Here is a 12,902-nt window from a genome sequence, read left to right as displayed (position 1 = left end):
AATCTTTGCAGAGAACGAAGCTCAATGGAAGGTCAGACCCAGAGCTTGGGAGTGGATAAGGGTGGGATGGGTTGTCTGAATGCCGCAGCCCTTCTACCCTTAAGAAGCCACAACTCTGGCTGAAAATCCCCCTCCATACTTCCCATTATAGCCATGACCCTAAATGTGGGGGCCCTGAGTCCAGTCCAGACTGGCTTTCCCAGAGGCCTTTATGGCCCAGGGGGCTCTTTTGACCACTCGCCCAGATCATTCACCATGTAGGAAGACTGTGAGCCCTAGGAGATCAGAGATGGGGGAGGGGAGCCATGCACAGATGTTGGAGAGTGAAAGAAAATTTAGTGAAGATAGAAACCCTGTAAGCCACAGTCTGCCTCTGACCAGCCCTGCCGTAAGGACTAGGCTTTTTGCAAACAAGAAACCTCACAAGGCATGGAAACCTGATCCAAATGAGCAGCTCACGGGCCAGCCCTGGCCTTGGAGTCCAAGGGGAACACCAGGCGCCTTAGACACACACATAGGGGCAGCATGTACCCACACACAGGGGCAGCATGTAAAGACTCAGTTTCAGATACACAAATCCTGGTCAATTTCCATGTTCTACACATGAAAATAATGAGCAGCCTTTTCAGAGCATTTACTATGATAAGCTCCGCATTGTGCTAAGTATTTTATGTGCATTATCTCATTTAATGTGCATCTGACTTAAATCAGAGACTTCAGGACCCCAGCAGGGAGGATGATGTCTCCATTCCTGGTCCACCCAGCGCTGGCTCCTGCCCCCACCTTCCCCCTCCTCCCTGTAGAAAAGAGCCCCAGACAAAGGCCACACAGGGCTGGGTGCAGGGCTGAGTGCGGGGATTTGGCCCTTGTGTTAGCAAAGAGAGGAGTAGGGAAAGAAGAGAGACCAACATTCCAATCCAGTGGAAGAAAGAGCAAAGAGCGGCAGAGACAGTTCACAGAATGAAGGTGCAAGGCCTTGAGTCATATAAAAAGATGCTTTATCCCACTCATCAATAAGCACAAAGAAAACCAACAAAATACCATTTCTCACCCACCAGATTCATACACATCTCTAAAGGCTGACAGACCACTCTTGGCAAGGCTATGGGAAAACTGCATGCTCATGTTTTGCTGGTGAGAAAACAAAATAGTTTGCCCCCTCCAGAAGACAATTGGCCACTATCTATTGTAATTTCAAATGCATGTTCCCACTGACCTATCAGTTCTACCTCTAGACACCTATCCTACGGAAAAACTTGCACATGTGAGGAATGGCATATGTGTGAGTCTATCCACTGCAGCATGGCTTGAGCTCATAAGGATTTGGAACATCCCATGTGTCCGCCAATGGAGAACGGGTTAAATCAAGCATGGCCCATCCATACAATGGAGTACTAGGCAGCTCTCAAACAGAATGAGGATGGCTCTAGGTAGTGACATGAAACAATCTCCAAGTTATAAGTGAAAAAAACAAGGTACAGAGCGGTGAGTGTGATGCGCAGCCATGTGTGTTAAAAGGTAAAAGAGAAAAATCTATAGTCGGCCAGGCAAAGTGGCTCATGCCTGTAATCCCAGCACTTTGGGAGGCCGAGGCAGGTGGATCCCTTGAGGTCAGAAGTTCAAGACCAGCCTGGATAGTGTGGCAAAACCCCATCTCTACTAAAACAAAAATTAGCTGGGAGTGGTAGCACATGCCTACAGTACCAGCTATTTGGGAGGCTGAAGCATGAGAACCACCTGAACCCGGGAGGTGGAGGCTGCAATGAGCCAAGATCATGCCACCGCACTCCAGCATGGGCTACTTAAGGTGAGACTCCGTTTCCCAAAAAAAAAAAAAAAAAAAGAAACTATAGCCATATTTGCCTACATGTGCATCACAAAACCAGAATAATATAAAAGAAACTAATTACAGTGGTTTTCTTTGAAAAGGAAGAAATGAATGGATTGATTGATTGTTAGATGAGGTACAGGGCAAGAGGGAGATTTTTGATGATTGATTAATAGAGTGACAGACTAACAGTCAGACAGACAGATGATACATAGAATAAATGTATATAGTATATAGAATAAATGTACTACCTAATTCAAAAATTAGATAAAATTTTAAAATAAAAGACACTTTAACAAGATCCCACTGAGAGGCCCACCAACACCATCCCAGGTCCCTGGACTAAGAAGGCACAGGTTGCCCCAATGCACGCAAGATGCATGCAGGCCGCTTCAGCCCCACCCCAGGCATCTGGGCCTCCTCCATCACAAATACTTCCACCTGGCTGCCTTCACCCGGATGGGGGTCTAGGGGCTTGAACAGCACCTGATCCATCAGCCACACCCCAGCCAGCACCACCTTTGGCCCCAGAGATCCCTGGCAACCTCCCCTTTCCTGTTCCACCCACAGGCACTCAGCCAGGGCCACACCGTGCTGCTGCTTCCTCTTCCTCTGCTTCTCTTGTTTTCTACCTTTACCTTTTTTCTTTACCTTCCTTCACTCCCCAGTGGAGTATGATTAGCACACTCTCTCTGGAAGGCTATTTGGCCATCTGTACCAAATACTTAAAAATAAGCCCTCTGGCTTAGCAGCCCAAATTCTAGAAACTTCCCCATAGAAAATCAATCAGAGTGTGGACGAAGATTCCTGTATGCTGATGTTTGTCACAATGTTGTGTATAAAAGAGGAAAATTGGAATGATATCATCTAAAAATAGGTTAAATGTTGTGGTATGCTCATCTGACAGAATATTATGCAGCCAGCAAAAAAATCATTTCAAAGACTATTTAATAACCTGAGAAAGCATGAGACAACACAAGCAGTTTACCAACCTGCAAATATATAGTTGATTCTCGTTATTTATGGTAGTTATGATCTACAGGGCCATCATGAACCCTGAATTAGTGAATGCTGACTCATTACTCCAGAGGAGAAGCAGGGTTAAATTCCTGCCAGCCTCTGTCACAATGTTTTTGTCAACTGATCAATATGTCATCTTGGTTTATGTGTGTTTCCATTGAAGGACACCTTGCTTAATAGATAGTGCTGAGTTATCAGCATTGAACTCACAGCCAATGGCACTGTGACTCATGACGGCATGAAGCTTACCTAACACACACACTTCCTCCATAAAGCATATCGCAGCCTTTTTGAGCTTAGGAACGCCAGACAGCACTTTAGTACAACATTTGGGGCCATTTTGAACACCAAAGTCGCCAACAAGTCACAAAAATGTGAAAAACATGAGACTACACAGGACACATATCAAAGGACACAGACAAAATACGTGTCCTTTGATACGTGTCCTGTGTAGTATCATGGTTTGAGACTCTCTGCCTCCCTGTTTAAACTCTCATGGAGTAAATACGTGTGCTTCGATCATGGACACGCATTTACTCCGTGAGATTTGGAGCAGAGAGGCAGTCACCTTGCTCAACCTCAGCAACCAACATACGTGCCGGAGACTCAAATTTTTCAAGGCCCTGAAAGTGTCCACAAATCATCACAAAAGTGCCACGAGTGTTGGTTTGGGGCTTGCAGATACATTTTAGTCAGCAGGCAAACTGCCAAATACAGAATCCTTGAATAATGAAAATCAACATTTTCATTATTTTTTCCCAGCAAGTGTAAGAGGGGAGGTAATGGGGTAGTGAGCACTAAGGAGAGAAAACACCCTAGAAGGAAATGCAAACCAATCGATCAGGAATTCTCTCCAGGGTGGTGCAGGGTACAGAATGTGGTGCAGTGGGAGTTTTTGCTCTTTTCCTCTTCTCTGATTTTTTTCAATTTTTTTTCCTGCAGTTAATGGGTTTCATTCTTGAATTCAGAAAAAAAAAAGTTATTTTAAAACCTCCTGTCCTTCCCTACAATTACCTACCTTTTCTTTCTTCTATACCATGAAGTGCACAGTCGCACACACTCTCACACCTTCCTATCTTAGAAACTCGGCCAAATCAAGTATGGTTCACATCTTGGATAATACTGCCACCAAGTGTCCAAAAGAGGAAATGCAAAGAAGGCCGGCGGGGGTGGGTGTGCATACAGAACGTAACCTCAGGGCTCTTCAGCTTAGGCTGTCATGAGAAAAAAAGTGACATGCAGCACGCAGGCTAAAAGAGAGGGACAGGCAGAATGAGACATACCATGAGAGCAGCAGAGCAGGGAGGCCACAAGAAAGTGGCTCAGGGCAGAGAGGACTCAAGGCCTGGCGACCACTGGAGGAGGCTGGCCAGGTTGAAACTTTCAAGAGGGAGCGTTCCAGCTGCCTCCTCCACCATCAGGTTACTCTTCAATCCCCCCACCTCCTTCTAGAGGAAAAATGGAAGGTGTAGCTTCTTGCATGAGCCCAGGTGCCAATCTACTCTAGACAGTCCCTTGCCTTGGCCACCTTTGTCCCTTCACCTCCCATAGACACTTGCACCTTCCTACAGAAATCCCCAGGGCCAGCCAAGGGCATCTCAGAACAGAAGACCCAGTGAGATCAAAGATGCTGGCAGGGACGCAGAGCAGCCAGGAGCCCCAGCGTTCTGAGGCTTAGTTCCAATGAACGTGAAGGCACATTGGTCTCGGTTGTAGCCACCATGGAAATACCTTCCATGTTGGGAATGTGAAATAAGAACAATCTTGGGATGTGAAATTCCCCAAGTGTCAAGTGGAAAAGTTAATCTTAGTCCTTGGAGCTAATGTCCCACAAAACCATAGAGCCTCAGCTTCCTGTTTCCTTCCTGCCCTCAAGCAGCTGCCCCCCTTCCTTCTGATGCCAGGCACAGGGCATAAGACCCCGACCCTGAGCCCACACCAAAACTGCACTCAGGTGAGGGTCTGCAGTGGGCATCTACATCTCCACATGAATGAGTTTAAAATCTGCATTACATTCCTGTGTACATTTTCACTGGGACCCCAGACTAGTCTCTGAGGAGAGAAAGCCAGCTCAGAGGGGCTCCCGATGGCCACCTTCAGTCTAATTCACACATCAACACAATTAATGACTGATTTTAACACATTAAAAATAAAAAGTATTGAGGTCCATACTAATACTCAAAGAAGGAGGAAGGAGAAAGCTCTTCTTTACAGGAAAAAAAAAAATGTGGCTAATCAAGAGTAAAAGAATGATAATGAGAAAATCACCAGGTTGCGGTCCCAACTAAATGACTTCTTCAGACAAGAAGGTCAATGGGTACTTAGACCGTTTAGGTAAGAGGTGGCTGAGAAATAGGATATCTGCCAAGATATTACCCACAGATTACTTGCTAATTACCAAGTGGGAACATTCGCTCTTCTAAGGGAGCCGTCTGGAGGCAACACCTAACCCGTGTGATCAGGCGACCATCCCTGATGATGAGACAACCTGACATTATCGCCTTCTGTCGTGTGCCATATGACATGCAGAGCATCCCCTATGCTGAGTTCTTGCCAGAAGACTTTATCTGACTCTAAGCGAGTCTCTAGACCTAACTTCCAGTTTACAAGAAAGAGAGGAGCCAGAGAAACAAGTCAAACAATGGGAGGAAACAATCAAACAGATCCAGAACTTGGACACACAGCCTGGGCTGTTCACAAATTTGATGCCATGAGGTAGAAACAAGGGAAAGGGGCATCAGTGTGTGGGCCTGGGAAGAGCTGACAGTGGCTAACAGGCATGAGGTAGGGATGGGCTCTGGGGACACGTTTAAACTCACAAGCTAGAGATGGCATGTTTGATATAGAGGGAGAAAAAAGAGGGAAGAATAGAGGTGGGTCTACATTTTCTGCCTTTGATGGTTGTATGTGGTTAAGACAGAGGCTTCTGGATATGGGGCAGGTTAGGCAGAGGAAATGACTCCCTCCAGGGCTCAGAGGAACAGCCGGCAGAGCTATTTAGAGGTGGCATGTAGGGGTCTGGGGTTGAAGGGAGGGGTCAGAGAACTATGACGTTCTCTGCAGAGAGGTGATGGCTGAAGCCTGGGAGGGCTGAGGCTTCCAGGAAAGCCTGTGGGTGTGCACAGACACTGGGGGGAGGGTAGCCTGTGAGGAGAGAAGGGCTGGGACAGAAGTCAGCAGAGACTGGAGCCACAGCCCACCTCAGGGCAGGAAGGTGGGATGCAAGGAAGAGGGGAACATGTGAGTAACCCCTAGGGCACCTACCAGGAGGTCTTTCTCTGCCCAACTCCCAACACATTTTTTAAATAATCATTATGTTTTTATCCCACATCTTTAAAATATAGTCTCTCTATCTTTATGTCTTCATGTCTGGTTTCCACGCTATTGCTTCATTTTCCCCCAAATGTTCCTCTGCTATCCACTGTCCAATGTCCTCTCCTGAGCCATCCGCATCTATGTGTCTGTCTGGGACACCCCCAGGCAGACGTGTCCACGTTCGTGTATGGGGCAGCCCCTGAGAGCCGGGACTGTATGGATGTCTCACCACCTGCCGGGAGCAGCCCCTCCTTCTGCACATGCCTGTGGTGGGGGTGACTTGCTCTGTCCTGCTCTCACCCAGCACCATCCACAGGGCACCCAGAAGTCCCCTCCCAAGAGAACCCTTCTGCTCCCTTGCTCCTTACCATTTTCCCTGCAAAGCTGACCTCCAGAAAAGGGTCCACCAAATTCTTCTTGTTACTGTCAAAGCCAAAGATCTGTCTTACGTTGTCCATCACGGCATCGTCCACTGGGAAGAGGGACACACCAGTCACTGCCTGCCCACCGTCTCACCTCCAAAACCCCGGCTATCCCCCATCTGTCTCCAGGCAGTCCTGGGACGACCTGAGCAAGAAGCTGTGGCCCCTTCTCACAGGGACTCAGCCCAGGGACTCCCCAGAGGGAGGTCTGTCTCAGAGCAGCAACTCCTGAGAGTACCAGGTCACTTCCTCACCAGTCCCAGACTCATTCACTGTCCAGGCTCTGCATTCAAAGCCTTTCAGATCAAATCTACCAACTGATCCACTGCTTGACTAATTAGAAATCTACATTGCTAAGGGCAGTAAATACCTAGAAAAGGACTGACAGTTGTTTTAACAATATCCCATGATTGGTGCCTGGTTGACATTTTCCTTTAAATCTATTAGAGCAGTGATTGATTTACCTGAGATTAACCAAGAAGTCAATTCTGTTGGGTGTTTTTTTTTTTTTTTGAGAGTTTTTCATCTATGCTGCCCCAAATTAATTATTTTTTAATCAGCCAGGTTATTTATGTACATAGATATAGGCAGATATGTGTATACAGCAAGTCATGTTTATCGACATATGAGTGGGAGGGTAGAGGGGATAAAGGTTACAAGCTAGCTAATGTCTCCATGAATACAAAAGGCAACAACAATTAGCAAACATTTATGATCCGTTTGCCCATCTATTTTTTTATTTTCAAACACTGCAGAGAATTCAACACAAAGCTCTTTCACCTTAAGAAAAGCAAACATTTCTACCTCCCCGTTCCCCTCTTAAAGTTCACCAGCCTCACTTCTACATAGTTGCAATCAATAAGTGCAGAATATTTTTAAGCATGTGTTTTAATACTGAATTAACTCCCATTACTTATGTACAGGCTTTCTTCACAATTCTGCTCCAAGTAAACATGTACATTTCATTTATTGACGTCAGCAGCCGGAACAGAAACCCTCAAACAATTATCTTTATGGAAAAGTCATAACCAGGGACCCAAATTGCAAACCTTCTCACTGACTCTGCTGTGGACAGGGGCTTGGTTATGGTAATGTATGCTCAAAAACAGTGGCTCACAGCTGGGCCTCATGGCAGAACCACCTGGAGAGCATTTAAACCCTAACAGTGCTGAGTCCTGCCCTATCAAGTCAATCTAAAGCGCTGGCAGTAAGGGCCCAGCATCTGGACCATTTTGAAGGTAATTCTAGTATCAGCCCAGGTTGATGCCCAGAGCTCTAGGATATTCAGTATAATTCCCCAGCATTTACTAAACACACAGATGAATCTAGTACCGGGCCAGCCACTGTGAGAAACCAGGCAGTGGCCACATGGGGCTTCCTGGGAGGAAGAGGAAATGGGTACAAGTCAGGTGACCCACTGTCCCAGTTTGCTGGAGACCACAGGGTTTCCTGGAACAGGCACTTTCAGTACTAACACCAGGACAGTCCCAGACAAGCTAGGATGGTGGGTCACCTTGTGGATCTGTGTTTTTCATCGGTGAAGACAGTGGGCCCCAGGAGTCCTTCATGTAAACCCTTCCAACGTTAGAGCAACTGCTCCCCAGCCCAGCTCTGCAGACTTCCCTTCACTTATAGAGGGAGGAAAATCAGTGAGAGCCAGCCCTAAGGGCAGAATAGAGTCCAGATGATGCTGACTCCTCAGTGAGAAAATGGGTCCACAGATAGCCAGACCAGGCCCAGAGGACACTGGAATGGAGCGAGAGGCAGCTATTACTCTCAAGAGTTCTTGAATCTTTGTAACTCCACCAGCACTGATGACTTTTCATTAAATTCTAATATTTTCCTGGACGCTTCTCCATCCTCCAGGGAGCTGACCCCGCCCACCATCGCCCACCCTCACCAGCTCTGTGCCTCCAGCCTCCTGCAGACCTCCCACCCCAGGGTGTGCCCCACATACTCTGTGGCAAGTCCTCGGCCCGGAAGACCTTCAGGCAGAAGTGGGCTCCTCGCAGGGCCACGCCTGTGGGCCGGAGCAGGTTGCTTTCAATGTCCTCCTTGTCTTCAGAGGGGTCTTTTCTCTCCAGCTACAAAGCAAACCAAATATGAGTCCTTCGCATGCTCCTGAGCACAGGGTTCTACTTTCCTTTTCTAAGAGTTCCACCTTCACATCGACGCTGCATTCTGAAATAAAGCAGACTGTGCTCTGCGGCTTACGACCACGTGGTCTCGGGCAAGGTTCTTCACCTGAGCCTCACCTTCCTCTTGGGTACAGTGGAGACCATGACACCGACTTCCCAGGACTGTGCAAGGAACATCTCCAATAATGATGTAAATGCATGTGGCACATGGCAGGTGTTCCGCCAACCTTAGTCTCCTTCCCGCTCTCCCCTGCCTCACAGTTAAAATATAGTATAGTAGTGACTGAAAATATAGTACCGTAATGAGCTGCCACTCTAGCTTCAATAATATGCATGTGTCAATCCACCCAGCCAGTAGCTACTGAGTGACTATTCGATGTCAGTTTGGTGCTGAAGGGCAGTGAATATGGCAGGGAATGAGGGGAAGACGTGACTAAGTGCCCTGTTCCCGTGGAGCTGACGCTCTTGAAGGAAAAACAGACTTTCAGCGAATGAGTCCAATCACGTGTCCTGTATCTTGTGGTTGGAACGGTAATAACAAAACTCACATCCCACATGTCTTGACGTGTATGCAGTCTCTGATTTAATCCTCACAGCACCTGCCTTGAGTGGGTCTCAAACTGGGCTGCACATTGGAAACACCTGGAAGGGCCGGGCATGGTAGTGCATGCCTGTCATCCCAGCACTCTAGGAGGCCGAGGAAGGCGGATCACCTGAGGTTAGGAGTTTGAGACCAGCTTGCTAACATGGGGAAACCCTATCTCTACCAAATAATACAAAAATTAGCTAGGCATGGTGGGAGAATTGCTTGAACCTTGGAAGCAGAGATTGCAGTGAGCCAAGACCACACCACCGCACTCCAGCCTGGGCAACAGACTGAGACCTCCATTAAAAAAAAGAAAAAGACTCTTCTCCAATAAAACACCAAATGGCGGATGACGCCGGTGCAGCGGGGGGGGGCCCGGAGGCCCCGGGGGCCCCGGGATGGGGAACCACGATGGCTTCCGCGGAGGTTTCGGCAGTGGCATCCGGGGCCGGGGTCGCGGCCGTGGACGGGGCCGGGCCGAGGCCGCGGAGCTCGCGGAGGCAAAGCCGAGGATAAGGAATGGATGCCTGTCACCAAGTTGGGCCGCCTGGTCAAAGACATGAAGATTAAATCTCTGGAGGATATCTATCTTTTCTCTCTGCCCATCAAGGAATCTGAACTCATTGACTTTTTCCTGGGGGCCTCTCTCAAGGATGAGGTTTTGAAGATTATGCCGGTGCAGAAGCAGACCCGTGCTGGCCAGCGCACCAGGTTCAAGGCGTTTGTTGCTATTGGGGACTACAATGGTCACGTCGGTCTGGGTGTTAAGTGTTCCAAGGAGGTGGCCACTGCCATCCGTGGGGCCATCATCCTGGCCAAGCTCTCCATTGTCCCTGTGCGCAGAGGCTACTGGGGGAACAAGATCGGCAAGCCCCACACCATCCCTTGCAAGGTGACAGGCCGCTGTGGTTCTGTGCTGGTGCCTCTCATCCCCGCGCCCAGGGGTACTGGCATCGTCTCAGCACCTGTGCCTAAGAAGCTGCTTATGATGGCTGGTATCGATGACTGCTACACCTCAGCTAGGGGCTGCACTGCCACCTTGGGCAACTTTGCCAAGGCCACCTTTGATGCCATCTCTAAGACTTACAGCTACCTGACCCCCGATCTCTGGAAGGAGACAGTGTTCACCAAGTCTCCCTATCAGGAATTCACTGACCACCTTGTCAAGACCCACACCAGAGTCTCCGTGCAGAGGACCCAAGCTCCAGCTGTGGCTACAACATAGGGTTTTTATACAAGAAAAATAAAGTGAATTAACATTGTAAAAAAAAAAAAGAAAAGAAAAAAGAAAAAGAAAAGAAAGAGAAAGAAAGGACACACCTGGGGAGCCAGGTTCATACCCTAGACCAATTAAAACAGAATTTCTGGGAGAGAGTGCCCATGCAGCAGTGGCTTCTAAAGCTTCCCAGATGATTCCAATTGGCAAAGGAGGCTGAGAATCAGCATCTTCTAGACCACTGCTGTGCGTTCCAATTAAAATGCAGGTTCTCGTTCAGCGGGTCTGGGGTGAGGCCCAAGATCCTGCATTTCAACAAGTGTCCAAGTGATGCCCATGCTGCTGGTCCACAGATGACGCTCTGGGTATAAGGTCCTAGACTGCCCCCACTTTACAGATAAGAAAGCTGAGGTTTAACACAGGCTGGAAGCAGAACCCATGTGCTTGGAGAGCACAGATCAAGGGGGCTGGTAACTGTACTGGCTGGGGGTGGGGGAGTGGGTCAGAAAGGCTTCCCAGCTTCAGACTTGGACAACGAGCACTGGTGGAGGCATCCAGACAAGGAGGTGACTCTTGCAGAGTCCCTTGCACGAGGGGAAGTTGGCAGGGGGAGGAACAGATGAAAGATCTGGTGGCTGCTCTTGGGCTAGTGAGCAGTGAAGGGACAGGAGAATAGCAAGGTCAGGCTGTGCCCAGCAGCCAACTCCTTGGACAGCTGCCTGGACTAGCCTCGCCCCACTTTGCACTCAGTCACACTTGACATGTGGAAACTTCCTTCAGAATCCCTGCAGCAAAATGCTCAATCCCAGAGTGCCCATATCACAGAAGTGCCCAAAGGGATGCATTCTGTGTTTATTCTCCTCAGCTCATATCAGAAGAAAACAATCATCTTTCAAGCATCCATAAAAGTGTCTATTCCCCTAGACAATAAGCACTGATTGAGCACCTACTGTGTATAAGACCTGCCCTACTAGGCAAGAGGGAAGATAAAAGATATTATATTTGCTATATTGTCCCCCATCATCAAGAAACTGAATCTCAGTGATGAAGACAGACACATAAGCTGATTAGACAACCAAAGGGCTGGGTGGTGCCCCAAGGAAAGACCAGTACATTTTCCTGGAGGACAGGGCAAGCTTCAGGGAGGAAGCAGCATCCGAACTGGGTCTGGAAGAACCAATTGGCTCTTGGTAGGCAAAGAGAGGAAAGGCATTGCAGCAGGGGAAAAGGCTGAAGAGGAATGGAAGAGCACTCTGGAAAGTCACAGCATCTGGTGTGGCCAGAACACGGGGCCCGTGAAGTTACATAATGGCAAGTGGGACTGAGAAATTAGGCTGAGGCCAAATGTCAAGGGCCTTGAATGTCATGCTAAGGATTTTGAATTATGTCCTAAACGCAATAGGAAGTCACTGGACGTTTTGTAAGAGGAATCACGCATAATTCTACCTGGGTTTAAAAGTAATGACTGGTGATAAGGTGGGGCTAGGTGGAGAAGTGTAATGTAAGAGGTTAGGAGACCTCACAGGACGCAGGAGGGAGTGGCAGAAACTGCTAGTTGTTCCCCCAAATCCAGTCTTTTCCGCCTCCTCTAATGAACCGTCAATTTTTAGCTGGACAGCATCAGGATGGACTTTATTTCCCAAGGTCCCTGGTAGTTAGATGTGACCCTGTGACTAGGTTCTGGTCAATGGAACCTGAGCATAAATGTGAACAACTTGTGGGCCATGCCTCTGAAGGAAGAGATGTGGCCTCCACTGTCCTTTCCTCCCATTTCCCTTGCTGGAATACAGACATGGTGATGGGAACTGGAGCAACCTTCTTGGGCCATGTGATGGAGGCTGCAGGATGATCACAGGGGAGGGAAGACCAGGAGCCTGGGTCTCTGCAGAAGCCTGGGCCTGTGCCAGCTCTGGACTGTGGGGCTCACGAGAGAGAAATAAACATCTGTCCGCTTGAATGCCTATTATTTGGGGCATCTTTGTTAAACCAGCTAAACCTATATTGTAATTCACGCAGAGACCCAAATGAGAGAGAGCAGGAGACTGGCCTCAAGCTCTGGTCTTGGGATGGGAAAAAGAAGCAGCGTGCACCGAGGTTTTCACACCAACAAGACTGGCCAACTGCTTGCATAGGGATTCAGGGGTAAACAATGAAACTCTGGCCTCTGGTTTGGGGGACTAAGTGGATAACCAGGGAATTTCCTAAGATGTCACCTAATACAGGACAGGGAACAGGTGTGGGGAGTGGGCAGCAAACCATACCACGCTTTGCTGCAATAAGTTAGAGGGGCCTAAGGGACGTGTTAATGTGGCCTGGCAAGTTGCCGATGACAAGGCAACTGAAACTGAGCGTCCGGAGCTCAGAAGATCCAGGCTGG

General features: G+C 48.4%; 1 protein-coding gene and 1 pseudogene across 51 annotated transcripts in view; one reads left to right on the top strand and one right to left on the bottom strand.

Annotated features, from left to right (window-relative positions):
- Positions 1-12,902, bottom strand: part of DYSF (dysferlin) — a 236,648-nt gene that overhangs the window by 150,968 nt on the left and 72,778 nt on the right. For all 50 annotated transcript variants that reach the window (XR_013526458.1, XR_013526459.1, XR_013526461.1 and 47 more), the window contains 2 exons: positions 8,543-8,669; positions 6,532-6,635 (listed from right to left, as the gene is read on the bottom strand). Coding sequence is in view for 44 of the 50 variants with exons in the window: in XM_035272224.2 (XP_035128115.1) it covers positions 6,532-6,635; positions 8,543-8,669 (231 nt within the window). In the remaining 6 variants the exon portion in view is untranslated. The remainder of the gene's footprint in view (positions 1-6,531; positions 6,636-8,542; positions 8,670-12,902) is intronic.
- Positions 9,631-10,621, top strand: LOC100394068 (small ribosomal subunit protein uS5 pseudogene; annotated as a pseudogene). The gene has a single exon (XR_089875.7). The product of XR_089875.7 is annotated as a small ribosomal subunit protein uS5 pseudogene (transcript).

Source organism: Callithrix jacchus, chromosome 14, assembly GCF_049354715.1.
Source record: "Callithrix jacchus isolate 240 chromosome 14, calJac240_pri, whole genome shotgun sequence".
NCBI classification, from domain to species: Eukaryota; Metazoa; Chordata; class Mammalia; order Primates; family Cebidae; genus Callithrix; species Callithrix jacchus.
This window is presented reverse-complemented; position numbering and strand designations above follow the sequence as displayed.